Source organism: Caloenas nicobarica, chromosome 3 (genome assembly GCF_036013445.1).
Source record: "Caloenas nicobarica isolate bCalNic1 chromosome 3, bCalNic1.hap1, whole genome shotgun sequence".
In the NCBI taxonomy this organism is placed as follows: Eukaryota; Metazoa; Chordata; class Aves; order Columbiformes; family Columbidae; genus Caloenas; species Caloenas nicobarica.
Genome location: NC_088247.1, coordinates 121,898,854 through 121,915,235, shown reverse-complemented (window position 1 = coordinate 121,915,235; position 16,382 = coordinate 121,898,854). Strand labels below are relative to the sequence as shown.

At 49.2% G+C, this 16,382-nt stretch overlaps 1 protein-coding gene across 3 annotated transcripts in view; it reads right to left on the bottom strand.

The window, feature by feature from the left end:
* Positions 1–16,382, bottom strand: part of RALGAPA2 (Ral GTPase activating protein catalytic subunit alpha 2) — a 94,306-nt gene that overhangs the window by 3,754 nt on the left and 74,170 nt on the right. For all 3 annotated transcript variants that reach the window (XM_065633074.1, XM_065633072.1, XM_065633073.1), the window contains one exon: positions 3,814–3,935. In XM_065633074.1, the coding sequence (XP_065489146.1) occupies positions 3,814–3,935 (122 nt within the window). The remainder of the gene's footprint in view (positions 1–3,813; positions 3,936–16,382) is intronic.

The following is a 16,382-nucleotide window of genomic DNA, read 5'->3' as shown; positions in this document are numbered from 1 at the left end:
AACCAAACCACCCCCAAAACCAGAAAAAAGACCAAACCAAAAAGAATCATTGCTCAGTTAGCATTAAAAAGAACGTAAGTCTGTTTAAGACAACAGTTTCTCCAGGTTTTGGTTTCAGTCAAAAATATAGTTTAAAATTACATGGCCATTTAAAATATCCCTTTTGCTTTAAAGTGGGAAAGATAAAGCTCAACACTTAGCAAAAAGTGTATTAAAATAAACGAAATTCTGTTGTACATTCAAGTATTCTCTACAAGAAATCCATGCATGTCAAAGTCCAGAGACAAAAGCAAAGCGTGTGTCACCTTTTCAACAAAAAGGCTGCAAAATCTCAGTTTTATGTAAATAAGCAGCACGGCTTCCGAGGCTGTAAGAGCGGGGAATGCTGAAAAGGGCTCTGGTTCCTCAGCTCAAGTGTTGCTGTGGGCAGTGCTCTAATATTCATTAGAGAATCCATTTATCAACAGATACCACATGTCAGAGTTTTCCTGCCACTCCACTGAAAACGATGCTTTAAAGGAACGAAAGCGGGAGGCGATAAGCCGAGATGCTGCTGCCCGCCGTCGCATCCCACAGCAGCTGTTAGCAACCAAACCCCAGATTTAGAGGCGATCCTTGCGGACCCGCAGCACTGGCTGTTCCGCAGCTGATTAGCATGCACCGGGATGACCTCATGGCAACAGATGCACTTGGATGTGGCCGTGATGAGATCAGGCTGAGTCAAGTGTGCGGCTCCTTAACCCTTCGCAGCACCGGCCCAGCTGCTATCGGCGCCTCCGCCGCGGCTCCTGCACGCAGAAATCTGCCCTTGCAAATCCAACCCTCAAACAGAAATCCTCCTCTGCTGGGAAATTCTCTTTTCCTCTCTACACTATCTGACCGCTTCCAGAGTCTAAGGGTTAACACGATTCTGGCTTCTGATCTTAAATGAAAACAAAACAACAAATGCTTTTTAGTCAGCAGAGGTGATTCACGTTGGAACCCTTTTGTATCTATTTGTGCCTGTTTCATTTTCATGTTTGTTGTTGTTTTTTTTTTTTAAAGAACACACAAGTATTTTGTTGAATAGCTGTTCTTCATTTTGGCTGAGGGAGCAAGAGAAAAAGAGAGTGGCTTAAAACCCCGTCCTCCAAAAGGAGAGAAATCTGCAGAGGGAAAGGATCAGAATAATTCAATAGCGCTGGATTACGGCGGATTTCCTGGGCTGACTCTCATCCCCAGCCTAATTAAAATACAGTATGTAATGTACCAGTTTAACGACAAAGCAGCATATTCTCACCCTTTGTTCCCAGTCTGCACATCCCCTCAGTGCGTGGGGGCTGCGCGTGCAGCGCGGGGACACGGGCTGGGGACACGGACACCAGCTGGGGACACGGGCTGGGGACACGGCCAGGAGCTCTGGAGCCCAACTGGCCGAGTCTCCCGCATAAACGTGGCACCCGCCGCCTGTTTGTGGCACAGGTACCTCAGAAACCCGCAGCCCCCCGAGCCGCGGGGAGCATCCCGCCAGTGTCACAAAACCTAAAAACATGTCGTTCAGATAAACGGATCATAGTTAATAATGCACCGATGCCGTGTGTCATTAACAGCTACAGATTCCATTAATGTAACGGTCTTGATTTGCTTCTTGTACTGCATTAACTACTAGAAACAACTGTAACAAAAAGCGCACTTACTCATTGACCCTTCCTATTGTGCAGGTGTCTACAGGGCGATGACAGGGTTGCAGTCAGGTGGTATCAAGAATAGATTCCAGGAGAACGACTGTTACATTCACCTGAGCAGCGTAAGGCCGGCGGCAGCTGCTGGCCGTGCCACAATGGCACCTCATGGAAACGCGTCCGAGCCGCAGCGCCCGACCCCGCTCGCGGTAACACTCGGTTAAATGTGCAAGTGAATCAGTAGGAACACGAGGAGACTCTGGAGCAGGGATTCTGAGCCCACAAGTCCTGACCGGCCTCCAGTTTCCTTGTGAGCAGGAAATAAATTCTGATGTTCCTAAGTCTGAACATCAGGACCTGACTGGCAGGTTTTAGTCTTAAAAAAACACGAAATCATAAAAACATGGTCAGGTACTAATGACTTAATGGTGTTTTGAAAAACTTAAGTAGATACTAGGAAACGTTTTAAATAGTTTTGGCATACAAAATCACAGACTTTAGAAAGCGTGACCCTGAGATTATAGAACAAATCTGTCCTTCCCTGTCAAACTGAACTTCTTTATAATAAGATCACTGTGTGCTGTAAGAAGAATACGAAAACTAAATACAATTATGCATAGAGCAAAACATTTAAAATATATCAATGTATCTACATTTCTATTTGCAGATTTGTCGACAGATAAATGATTCAAAGTGCTAATGACACTGGGCATGAAATCTACATTTCTGTTGAAGCTGATCATTTTTTTTGTCTCAGACTTTTGGCAGTGTGTATAAAAGAATCTAATTCACAGCTGTTCTAGTTTTTAATGTAGCAAACATTAATCAGAGCTGTAAGTTATTGGTTTTCTGCCGCTGTTTGGTGTTCAGCGCAGCAGAGATCAGCGGTGGCTGCTTCTCCAGGCCGCTCCGGGGAGTGGGGGCGCGATTATGGAGACGTCCCCGTGCCCCTGCGATTATGGAGATGTCCCGTCCCGCCCGTGCCAGCTCCTTATCTGCGCGCCGCCGGCCGCACACGGCTGATCCGACGCGGCTGCAGCCGGGCCGGTGGCCAGCGGCCCCCACAATGCGCCGCCTGCTTTATCTGATGGTTATTCTGGCAAATTTAATTTCTTCCCTCGATTTCTCAGTTTAGATGGAAGATATTTGCTAACAAGCCAGGCTAAAGAGAAATAGAGCAGATGTCCTGCTACATTTATGTGCGTTTAAAATAACCTACTAAACCATCCAAAAGGGTAGCAGGGAATAATTAGAAAGTGCCGGTTTCACCCTGTGAGTGTAAAAAAGGGATTATGTGAACTCTTTGTGAAAGAGTCCAGCACACAGTGACCACGCACTCTGGAGGCTGGAAAAACACATCTTGAGGGCACCAGAAATCTGCAGTTCAGATTCAAGGTTTCCTTTGGGGAGGGGTTTATTTAAACTCTAAATAACAGAGCAGCGGTTCCTATCGTGCTGACCACATACGAGCTGGAAATCTCACACGTAAGGAATAAATTCAGGGAGTTCAGCACTACATGTTCATCCTTCAGTTTGGCTAATGAATGATGATCAGCATTAATGTGTGCGTATATACATCTCTATCTCCGTATATACGTTACCCCCCCGCAGGCCCAGGCCAGGTGTTGGCAGGACGCCTGCAGTGGCCCGTCTGTACCCAGGGCAGTGTCAGCGCGCTGCACGCTGCTGCATTTCCTAACAACACCGTCCTTACATTGCTTCTGCATTAATCCCTGACCCTGGTATCTCAGCAGCATAATCCCCATTTAGCATTAGTAGCAACGGCCTCTACTGTGAGGAACTATTTCTCGATAAGTAAGCACTGATTCAAGCATCGCTTTTGAACAACATATTCCCAGCTCAGCAAGAAACCCACCGTCCTGAATGAGCCCAGGCACATTACTGAGAGAAAGTTCATTAACCTTGTTGGATCCGAGGGTTAACAGGATAGCTGAAGAAAGGAGCGCAGTGAATAGCTCTGATGCAAAACAAATTAAAATGAATGTCATCATTCCTTTTGATATTCATTAGTTGATTCAGGGAAAGAATGGTCTTCTTAAATTTGCAAGCATTTATCTACAAAAAACAGGTGTACATCTGCTGCTCAAGTGCTTCTTAGTGCTAAAGAGAAGAATAACATGCAGAGACTCACCAGTTCCACCCAGGGAGTAGCTGGGAGAGGGAGAAAAGACCTGAGCGGCGAAATCCTCAAACGTCATTACTTCTTTGTGGTTCTGGATTATTGCTTCGAGGTACAGAGCTCTCTCCTCGTAGCTGCAACAACCAGGTTAAGGAAACGTGTGTGCAGAGTTACACGCTGTGACACAACATCGGCCAGCACCCGCGCGTCGGATCAGCAGCAACCTAAACCAGGCTGGGCACGGAAACCGGGGACCAAACCCGCCCCGTGCGGCCAGCAGCTCTGAACGCAGGGCAAGGGGTGAGCACGCACAACGGCTGGAAATTGGGGAAAACTTCCAGCTTCAGGAAGGAAAAGCGGGGACTGGGTAGATCCCACGGACTGCTAAAGCTACCCAGGGCAGATACAAACCCCCAGACCACAGGCTTGTTTCAACCAAACCCAACTTTGACAGACGAGCTGTGGCATTACAGAAGGTTCCTGGTACACAATATGCCTGTTACAAAGATCCTGTCCACCTAGAAAAATTATTAGGATTGAGAAACAAGCCACAGGACAGAGAAGAACACCCCCCGCACATATTTATTTGATCACTGTACTTGTTAAAACAAATTAACTGTAATAAACACAATTCCTGAAAGCATGAGGTTTATATTTATGGCAGGTGCTAGAAGGTGCAATCTTATGTGTCCGAAATAAATGATGCACGCTGGAAAAATTCCCCCCCTCCAACTTGCAGGCATTATAATCTGCAGAATGCAGACAACAAAGCAATCTAAAATCGAGACTATAGCCTTTTAATTAAAACTCGGCAACCTGGAACACACAGCATTCAAATGTGTAATCAAAAACCAGTCGCCAATAAAACTTACAAGCGTAACAAGCTGAAGCAACTTTCCAGCTGTCTTAATAGGACCCCTGCTTGCGGCAGCTTTTCAGAGTGGAGAAAGCAAATCTTGGCCCTTTGTCTGCAGCTTCTGTTTTCTCAGAAGGTGAATCATACACTTCCAATAACAGGATCACGTCTGAAACACATCTACAATGGGCTGGAGAACCCTGTGTATGACTTTATGAATTAGTGCTCGCAGGAGCCCCTGTGACATCTCATTCTGCGCTTCCTCGTTTAAAACAAAAGTCCCCAGATCCTCATTGTGGTTCTGCTGCAGGGAAATGCGTCCCGACTCTGCGAGACTCTTACTCGGGAGCAAAGGGCAGTTTAAATTCAGAAATCAGGAGCAGTGAGAATAACACCAGTGACAATGCAGTGCAGGTGAGAGTGTTTAAAATGGAGAAGCATTACTAATTAATACTGAAGTGCCATTTATGACTTTCATTACAGTAACAAAACCACTTTGAAACAGTGTTTAAAAAAAACCCCAAAACAAATAAAACCACCCAAACCCAAAAAAAGCAAAACAACAAAAAACCACAGAGCAGAGCAATACTTAAAAACAAGACATGATGGTCTGGTGTTCTACCTCAAGGGGAATGAGCAAAGGGCATCCTAATTGTATGCAAGTTCCTATAGGCATGGTGGAAAAAAAGAAAAAAAATTGCTTTTAGCGTAGCAGAGAACGATTGGTACGTGATAAATCTTCTTACAAACCTCCCGTGGAAGCCTAGAGAAAGAAAATCAATAGGTGGCATTTCAGGGTGTGCACCTGCTGACAGCGTCACTTGTGAGTTGTTCTGCGTCGGCTGGGCCAGGAGGACCCGGGGCTGCCGGGGCTGAGCTCCGGTGGCTCGGCCGGGAAACCGGGGCCGAGCTCCCGGCAGCGCCGGCACTCGCGGGGCCGCCGGGCCCCTTCGCCTCCGTCACCGAGACGCTGGTTGGCGGCTGTTGCCGGGGCGGCCGGACAGCGGGACGGGGCCGTCTGTCCAACACCCCCGCCACGCGGGGCCGGCACGTGCTGGCGCAGCAGGGACCGCGCCGGGCGTGACGAATGGCTCAAAGCGCTCGGCCGGCGGCTGCCCCGCACCTGAGCCCGCGCTGCCAGAGCCAGCCCCGCCGGGCGGGGAGCCCAAAAGGCTTCTCGTGCTGCGCCTAATCGCATCCTGCTGCTTAATGAAACCCTGCGCGTCCAGCACAGCAGCCGACAAGGCGCAGAACAACTGCTAACGCGCCAGAAGTTTGCACCGGTTATGCTAAACGTTGCAGGGAAAAACAGCGACAAGATTGTGACCAGAGTAGCTATACATCTCGTAAAATCCTTATTTATGAGATGGGAGATGCCCCTGGCTACACAAATGACTGGAAATAAACCACTCAGGCAAAGAGCCGGGCATCTGCAGGAGAAGCGTCTGAACAAGCACAGGCTGAGCTGAAGCCGGGTCCAGCACGGTGTGGATCCACATGCAGCCCTGGAAGGGGCCAGTTCGGTGCGGATCCACATGCAGCTCTGGAAGGGCCGGATCGGTGCGGATCCACATGCAGCTCTGGAAGGGCCGGTTCGGTGCGGATCCACATGCAGCTCTAGAAGGGCCGGTTCGGTGCGGATCCACATGCAGCTCTGGAAGGGCCGGATCGGTGCGGATCCACGGGCAGCTCTGGAAGGGCCGGTTCGGTGCGGATCCACATGCAGCTCTGGAAGGGGCCGGTTCGGTGCGGATCCACATGCAGCTCTAGAAGGGCCGGTTCGGTGCGGATCCACATGCAGCTCTGGAAGGGCCGGATCGGTGCGGATCCACGGGCAGCTCTGGAAGGGCCGGTTCGGTGCGGATCCACATGCAGCTCTGGAAGGGGCCGGTTCGGTGCGGATCCACGGGCGGCTCTGGAAGGGGCCGGATCGGTGCGGATCCACATGCAGCTCTGGAAGGGCCGGTTCGGTGCAGATCCACAGGCAGCTCTGGCAGGGGCCGGTTCGGTGCGGATCCACATGCAGCTCTGGAAGGGGCCGGTTCGGTGCGGATCCACATGCAGCTCTGGAAGGGCCGGTTCGGTGCGGATCCACATGCAGCTCTGGAAGGGCCGGTTCGGTGCAGATCCACATGCAGCTCTGGAAGGGCCGGTTCGGTGCGGATCCACATGCAGCTCTGGCAGGGGCCGGTTCAGTGCGGATCCACATGCAGCTCTGGAAGGGGCCGGTTCGGTGCGGATCCACGGGCGGCTCTGGAAGGGCCGGATCGGTGCGGATCCACGGGCAGCTCTGGAAGGGCCGGTTCGGTGCAGATCCACATGCAGCTCTGGAAGGGCCGGTTCGGTGCGGATCCACGGGTGGCTCTGGAAGGGGCCGGTTCGGTGCGGATCCACGGGCGGCTCTGGAAGGGGCCGGTTCAGTGCAGATCCACATGCAGCTCTGGAAGGGGCCGGTTCGGTGCGGATCCACATGCAGCTCTGGAAGGGCCGGTTCGGTGCGGATCCACATGCAGCTCTGGAAGGGGCCGGTTCGGTGCGGATCCACGGGCGGCTCTGGAAGGGGCCGGTTCGGTGCAGAACCACGGGTGGCTCTGGAAGGGGCCGGTTCGGTGCAGAACCACGGGCGGCTCTGGAAGGGGCCGGTTCGGTGCGGATCCACGGGCGGCTCTGGAAGGGGCCGGTTCGGTGCGGATCCACATGCAGCTCTGGAAGGGCCGGTTCGGTGCGGATCCACGGGCGGCTCTGGAAGGGGCCGGTTCGGTGCTGTTCCTGCAGATCCCAGCGGGAGGTGCAGACACCGGGGAGAGGGGAGGAAGATCCCAGCGCACCCCCCGGCTCCTCGCACCAATTGTCACTTACAGCCTAACCAAAGAGCACACGTATGTTATGGAAAACAGTTTGGTTCCATTAGAAAGTCACATAAAGTTTTACCAAAGTTTAGGAATTTTAAAAGAGGCATTAGGAACATCATAAGCTGTAAAGAACCCCCTAAAAATACCTCCAGCCTGTAAATGCAGGTCAGTAAAGCAGCACATCTCGAATACTGTCTGAGCTCCCACACCAAATCTTTGTTCTGTCACTTATTCTTGCGTGCAAACAAACCCACCACTTTGCTGCTTAACTGTGTTCATGTCACAATCTCCTGTGGGCATCACTGCGCTAGTCGTGGTGCCGTAGAGTCCCAAGCAATGTGTTCTGAGGATCCAAGAGAACGTAACACACCCAAAGAATAATAACACGAAATATGTGGGACTCGGCATTTCAAACTCGTTTGTACAGGAGCAGCCTGAAACATTAATGTTCAATTTCAGCCTGAAGAAGCTTCACATTTATCAGCATATAAAAAAGATTTAATCCAGATCATTGCTAGTGCAACAATCTGTCAAACTGCAGCCCTGGTAACCGTGCAGTGCCTTCACCCTCCGGAACAGCGGGGCAGTTTCACTCGCGTACGTTAGAACACGGAGCCGACTCTCTTTAAGGAACGCGCACCGTGCGGCAGCTCTCGTGAGCTCTCCGCACAGGGTCCAGCGCTGCCCCCGGACAGCTGGACCCCCGCTATCGGCGGGTCTGGGGCGTCCCCGGAGATCTGCAGATAAATGGAGCTCTACCCCACACTGAGAGGAGCCTCTTTTAATATGTATGGCAATTCGGCCCACCCCTCAACAGCTGCATTATTTTACATTTTGCTCCTGCCAAGGCAAAGCTCCAGAGCAAAATGTTTTCAATGGGAACAAACACTTTTACTTCTTTCCTCTATTAGATGACAGAGAGAGCCATGACTATCTGTGAACTATTGATCGTGAATACATATAACTGCAGGAGAGGAAGAATTTAGCTCCGATTCCTGGGGCAGGCCTGACGGGCTGGGAGGCAGAGGAAACGCAGGGCTGTGCCCAGCTTTTGTCTTACTGATTGCCTTTTTGGGGTTCCAGTACAAAGAACTACCCATCAGTCATTTCTCACCATTACGCGTATTTCAGCATCCTCCTAATCTGTATTACAAGAACCAAAGATGGTCCCATGAGAAGGATTTGCTCCTGACACCACAACAGCAGATTTGCAAACAAACAGGAACATAAATTTTGGGGACTTACCAAAGTAGAATAAAGCAGGGACCATAAAATTGAGGTTAACATAAATGTATCAGGAGATGAGCTTTATGCAGCTAATTGTGTTCCTTGAGCTCGGAGCAGGGCAGAGTTACCGTGCTTTTAATGTGCTGTGATAGGCAATCGCAGTGTGAAACTCAAACTGCTTGATGGGGCTTGCCAGCATTTACGGTCTGGTGACCACCAGCACTGCATTCATTTCACGGAAGACTTTTGGGGGAATTTTAGTAACACGTATCCTTCACCGAACAGGTGCAACTAAACTAGACCTGTCAACAACTGCAGATTTACATGCTTTCTTTTTAAGCCAAAGCACCGGAGCGACGCGTGTCTCAGACTGGCCGATGCGGCGTGCAGGAGGCGTCAGAGGAGGCTGCGACACACAGACGAACACCAAGAAGCGGGGGCTGGAGATGAAGGACCTTCAGGACAAGCTCAGGAACGGCAGAGCCCGGCAGTGCTGTGGGGAGCTGCCCGTAGCTGCAGGAGACAAATCCCTGGGCCGTATTTTCAGAGCCATCACGATAACACCATGGCTGCCTGTGTTATCAGTGTATGTACAGCTGCCCACGCTTGTGTTCCACAGTTATCTGGCTCGTTCCACAAACGGGGCGATCACCAAGGGAGAAAGAACGGGAGGGAAGGTCCCATGTTCCCAAGTGATGCTTCCCTTACGCTTTGCTGCAGTCTGAATTTTATTCAGCCTCTGACAAAATACACCTATTTCAGTAATTCCACTAACGAGGTGTTACTTTTGGACATCTCATATTTGTCACTTACTTATGCCTTCCAGTTCCTTCAAACTGTTTGAACGCACAGGGGCAATGTACTGCCCTTGCTCTACTATTCTTAGCTACATACCAGTGATACTATCCCCTTTTATTTTTATTATCGTCTTTGTTACAGCATACACATGTCACGGGGAAGGGAGGCTTCTTGTCAAAGTGTTTTTCCACCAAAGCAGCACTCTAACGATTTTTTGTTGCGAACGGCAGCAGCAGGATCTCCATGCTGCCGTTGGGAGGGCTGGGGAAAGCCCTGGCAGCTTTTTCAGGGCAATCTCGGGGAGCCCCAGCCTGTGGCCCCGTCCCGCGGCTGCTCCTCCTCGGGGCCAGGAGAACATCGTTAGCTCGCTCCGCTTTGCAGCATGTGCGCAGCAAATATTTAATTAAAGTCAGGGCTGGCGTGTGCTGTCACACAATGCGGCTTATCTGAATGTGCAACATAAAGACATTGTCCGCCCGCGCCGGTGATTAATTCACCGCTTACAGATGGCCGAGCCACGTGGTGTCATTCAGCGCGTTCCGAGTGCGAGACCCTCGCCGGGCGGCTGGGTGACCTAATGGAAACTAAAGGACCAGGACGCGCTAAGTGAGAAACAAATACTCTGCATCCACACAAATAAATTAAATACGCTGAGGAATGCTCCGGCACTCCACCTTTTCTGTATGGAGCACCTTGCATCCATGCTATTATTTTTTTTAGTTTCCAAAGCAGTATAGCTGTGTCCAAACAATTTACACTGAAGAAGAGAGAAAACCATAGAGGGGGCAGTATCATTACATGAATTTTACAGAGCACATAGGTACAGAGAGACTGGAAGATATATTTAGAAGTTACACAGGATGATTTTGTGTTCAAGAAACTAGAGAATAACTTGGGTCTCAGCTTTTTTTTCCTTAACACATTTCCCGTCTCTCCAGCTTTAACAATTTTTAAAAATGTAAATGATATATTTTTAAAGCACTTCTGCTAACCGATATGTTTTAGAAACATAAATGTGATTTTAATTAGGATTTTTTAAATGAATTCTGAAGTTTTAAAATCTTAAGTAGAACTTGTTTCATTTTTGCAAAGCCAGAAATTCTCTCTCTGTCTCTCATAAGATGAAGCATCTGGTTTTGGTGGCAGCAGCAGATTGCAAAATATCCAAACCTTGGGTAGTCTTGGACTTCAGCATCTTTAGCTTTGGGCCACAGTCATGTATTAACTGGGGAATAGAGTTGGGGGGAGAAGCAGGAACAGTTTATTGTTTGCATTTGGCAGCTGTTGGGAACTGCTTACACGCTGGAAATATTAATAGTGTGATGGAGATAGGAGGTGGCAGCGGCAGAGCTGCTCCGCACAGGGTCTCCGCACGGCTGCAACCCCCCGGACGAGCCGGATAACGCGATTTGGTCCTAAAACACATGTGGCAGAGAGCGGAACGTTTGCTGGGAGCCGTAACCAGAAAATAAAGGCGGCGGCGGCAGCTCGGGTGAGCGAGGTCTGCGCCAAAGGGATGCGCTGCCCACAAACCCCGGCTGCGTCAGCCCCTGGGGACGGGCCACCCCATCTCCTCCTTGCTCCAGCTCCAGCGCAGCAGCACCAAGGCCAATACACAGCCAAGAGTGTCCCGCGATAACAGCTCACTCTGAACCAACCAAAACCAGACGTGCCAACAACCTGCGGCACTGCAGCTTCGAGGACTCAACCACCAGAGACGGCAAGTGGGAGAGAATGACAGGCTCGTAATTCAAAATCCTTGAGAACTGGTCAGACTTACGAGACAAGTAACTTGCAAGATAATTTTGCTACAGTAAATCAGAAGTCAACTTTTGTCTCAACGTTACATTTAAACGATAAGGGGAAGCAAGCAGAAATTATCAAAATCCTTCCCTGCACATTTGCTTCAGAAACCTGGACGCTTTGCAAGTTGAAAAAGAGACAATTACTGACAGCTTAGAGCCCACAAGCAGCACAAAGGCAGGAAAAGTGCAGATTTACACATCAGCTGAGATTCGATTCATCCACAACCGAGATCTACAAATCTGCTGGTAAAAGTCTGTTTCAAGTTTCTGAGCAAGATGCTACAAGTGTTATTTAAACGGCACATACACACCAAGGACTGGGCAGGAGATCGCTGTTATCTACATGAAGGAAAGGAAACGCCTCTCTTGACTTTCAAAAAATTGGAAAAAACCTGTAATTCAGTTAGTTTTGAATCAATCTTTTTGCTCGCAATGGGCAAATGCTGATGGGAGAATCCAAGCCTTAAATGAAGGAGTGAAAAGTGCTGTAAGCCGGATGAGAGGTAATGAATTAACTGCTCTGCTGCTTAATACTCAGCGTATCACTCACACAAATATATTTAATTTCTTTATATTCAATAGTGATATTCCGAGCTCTTCAAAATTAAATGTTTTCCAAATGTAAATCCTTGCAAAGTTTGATCTCCCTGGAAATACAAGGGTTTACAACTGTGAAGCAGTTATAAATGTTTACGAATATCTATTATTTGTTTTCCAAAGAGGATAAACCATAAAGGATCTTAACACATGGCCTAGAAAAAAACCAAACGCAAATACCTTTGATCACGTCCGAGCCCTGCCCTGCGGGATGAGCAGGACCCCGATTCCAGGAGCCGCTGTCCCTGGCGGGGACACGGGCGTCCCTGCGCTCACCGCCGGGCTCGCCTCCCGTCACACACGGGTCAGCGCTGTGCGGGGCTGTCACCAACGGACCGGCAGCCTCGCCTTCAAATTCCTGCCCTGTAGTTAAGGGAAAACCTTTGCAGATTAATTTATAATCATATTTTCTCACCTGCTAAAGGTTAATAAACCATCACTGCCAGTTTGATAAGAGCATGAGGATCAGGCAGCTACAACCAGAACAATATATAATTACACTAAAAAATTTTGCTCCTTCTGGTTTATTACAGATATTTTCATTATTTCTGGGACTAACACTAAATGGCTCCGTTTCAGGTCCATTATAGTTGATAATTTACATTCATTACAATCAGGGATAGGTAACCGTGGGGCTTATTATCACATCCATTACGAGCGACACCATTTGCAAGACGCTCAACACTAAATGTACTTGTTGCTGCAGTGATGTAGGCTGGGAAATTGCTCTACACGAGAGGGACAGCAAGGAAGGGCAAATTAGAAAAAGACACCAAGAAAGCAGTGGGGATGTCCCAGCCTTAATTTCCAGAAAGAAAGAGAGTTTCAAATTATAATCTGACATTTCTAACCCTTGCAGCTATTTCAGAGCAGAGCCCGGGACTGAGCGAGGGCTCTCGGTGCGATGGCTCGTGGTGTTTGGTCCTGGGTGACGCCGGCGGCTCGTGCCGGTGTCGTGGGGGACGCCGGCGGCAGAGCCGGCACCTGGCGCGGCGCGGGCGCTCCTGTGCAGCTGACTGCCGCGGCTCCCTGCCAGGTGGCTGCACTTCAATTACATTAGCGAGGCGCTGGAGGGTTAACAAGGATCCCGAGGAAATCTTTTATTCATATAACACAGTATGCCTTTTGTTGATCTTTGAATAATGTTGCTTAAAATCCATTAAATTAAAGTCCCCTTTGGCGCGGGCAGCCTGCAACAGGTACGGCGGCCTGGCCAGCGCTGCCGGCTCGTGCACAACGGCCGAGGGCTCGCGGTCCTTGCAGAAAATTGATCCCCAAAAGCAGATGATTAAGTCAGCGTTTAAAATAACATTTTTTTTCCCTGGAAGTGACCTCTCAGTAGGGGGAGCGGATTCCTCTTTCATTGCACGGCTCAGCCAGTGTCCATGCTGTGATCTCTCTCCGTTTCCCCCAGAGGAGTACATTAAAATTCTGCTGCCTGTTTATGAAATCTGCTTTTTTTACTTATAAAGTGGGGGTGGAGGGCAAGCAGAACTGAAAATGTAAGCAACTCCTCCACAAAAAGGCAAGTTAATGCAATCGTTTCACTGCTGCTGATTTCCTCTATATGTTCTACCATCTCTCAAAACATTCCCAAAAGGTTTTAATAACTCAAGCTGGCCACAGAGGCCCATCATCACATTAATTACGGGGCAAGAGGTGAGTTAAGGACTGTACAACAGACGATTGGAAGCAGCAAGTTGTAAGTTTGAGCAGAAGGGAGGGTGACAGAGCAGGGGGAGCAGCGGGGATGCCCAGGGCTGAGAGCTGGGTGACACCGGTGACAGCTGCGCCGCTCGGGCCCCTTCTCTGAGGCGCCCTCCAAGCGGAATTTCTGCAGGTCTCGGAAGCCCTTGGCTGCTGAGTCATTTCAGATATAGGAGAGGACGGAGATCGCACAGGGGAGGAGCAGCAGAGGAGCTTGTGGCGAAGCGTCAGCGTTGGTGGCAGGACCCAGCGGGACAGGGACAGCGGGCACGGCGGCCCAGCAGCAGAGCCGCCTGCGCCGCCACCCCGCTCACCCCAAAACACCGACGAGCCTTCGCTTCTGCCACCAAACACCTGTCCCATTAGAAGCTTTCTGAACTCACAGCTTTTAAGTTCATTTTTAATCAGAATAATAAACAGTACAAGCAAGTTTGGAACACGTTCTGCTTCGCTGTTTAACCCGCAGCTTTTTCAAAGTCATGGTTTCCTACCGCTCGAGAAACACACCAGGCAATTTCTCTGAATTTTGAGCAGAAAGCTGCTCAGCATTCTAGATGGGCCTTTCCTAAAATACCCGTCACCAGTTTACCATTACTTAACTTACTCTCTCAAAACTCGACCACCAAATTTCACCCAGTTTAAAAAAATCAGGTTTTTATTACTCCACAGTCAACTGTTGAGTCTCGTACAGACCATAATAAACACTGCAATAACTCCCGCACAGCTACACACTAACACTTTCTGCATTCATCTTCCCGAGGCGTGCAGCGAACCACCTCTGCGGCCCACGACAAAAGGAGCGCTGCTCAGTGCCCTTGGCGATGGGGAGCAGACACCGGCAGCGCGTCCCGGCCCCGCCAGCGCCTGCACATCTCAGCCCTGTGCTGGAAAACATCCGCTGCCACACAGATGAGCCCATCCAAATAATTTCACTTGCTAATTAACTTTGGAAATACATCACAGCCTTGTCTTCGGGAGCGACTTTAACGGGCTGCAGCGCTCATTGCAGCACCACGCTTCTGTTCTGTGTCAAAACCGAATTACATGACTTGGTACAACAGCAGGGACACCGACACACCTAAATGGATTATTCGAAATTAAATATTTGGCTTTTTTTGCAACATCCATTTTCAATAAATGCTTTGGATTTGGGATTTGCCGTGGTGTTCATCTGTGCAGGCACACTGTTATCTGATCCCAGCATATAATGCCATTAATATTATTGCATATTTATATTATGCTACCTTGAGCAAGGTTGGGCTACCGGGGTATTAGAATCCGCCTTCACGAAGCAGATACTGTTCTGCAGCTCAAAACAATGACCAGCACTTCTGAATGAAAAGGGAGAAAGTGAACATTAGCACATCAAAGGCCCCTTTCTGAAAGAAGAGAAATTGCATGATGCACACTTTAATCTTTCTGACAATCTATGCATGGATTGAACTGAATTCTATTTTTCACACAAATGTGAATGCTTGATTCGAGGACATCTTTACCAACAGCAAAGAGAACAGAGAAAGATGTGCTACTGCAGTCTTTGAACCTTTAAAATACGGATTCGCATGCAATAATATTTAACAACCGATACAACGACATCCTTCTTATCTCTCTTAGTAAACCCAAATAATGCAAAACGCATTTTACAGGCAACATACAAAAAACCTGTTATAAATGTTTTAATCTTAAAAAAAAAAAAAAAGGCAACTAGTAGTAAACAAAATACGGGCAATATTAAAATCTTCATGTAAATACCTGTTATTTAACATGTTTTTTTCTGGTGACAATGGGTTAAACTGCTGAGCCCAAACACTTGTGGAGAGCAGGACAGGGACTGCACCCTCAGAACCATCAGCTTGCAAAGGAACACTGTGATTTTATAAACAAGCCTTATTAAACGCACATGCTGAGTGAATTCTTTCCTAAAAAGAGCCTAATTCACTTGGTTCTGACTCAGCTGTCTCGGAAGAGCTCCGTTAAGATCCCAGTCTGTGAGGCGCAAGAGAAAGCCGGGGCGCCAGAGCTGAGCTCGCACACCTGGGCCTCCGCAAACCGGTACGCTCCCAAACGAAACGGGGAACCTCCCAAAAAGCTCGAGAAAAAACACGTTTTTCTTGCAACGTGTCAGCAACCTGAAAGTTAAACTGCTTCGGCTCCAAACAGGAGCAGCGCACACTTAGAACTGCCTGAACGGACTGAGAAGGTGCAGGGTCAACGCTGAGAGGGTGAGTTCACACACGGAAATAGCAAAGAGGAAATAAAACCAACCCTTTTCAAAACTTCTCTTTTAGGGCCATGAAAACACTTGACGTTTATGTTAGAATTGGTCCAGAAGAGGACAGCAGCACGAGGAAAACCCACGACAAAAGGTGAACGTGCCCGAGAACTGTTGGGACACAGAGAAGTTTACTGTGCCTGGCGCTGGGCACCCGCAATGCTACAGAACACGCTGAGGGACGACAGACAGGGCTCCGGATCCCGCGGCACCAGGAACAGTCGCCAGGGCTGGGCCACGCGTCTTGTGCCTCCGCAGCACACGGAACGTGTGGGGATGCAGGGGGACGAGGCCTGGGCTGCAGGCTGTGATCGCCCCCCAGGACACGGAACGCACGGGGATGCAGTGGGACCGCAGCAGATGGTCTGCCCGCGGACGCTCAAAGGGATTTGGAGGGACCCGAGGAGCACGGCTTAATTCCTGTCCTGAATATTTAAGGTAAACACAGATCAGTCCTAATTAGGTGA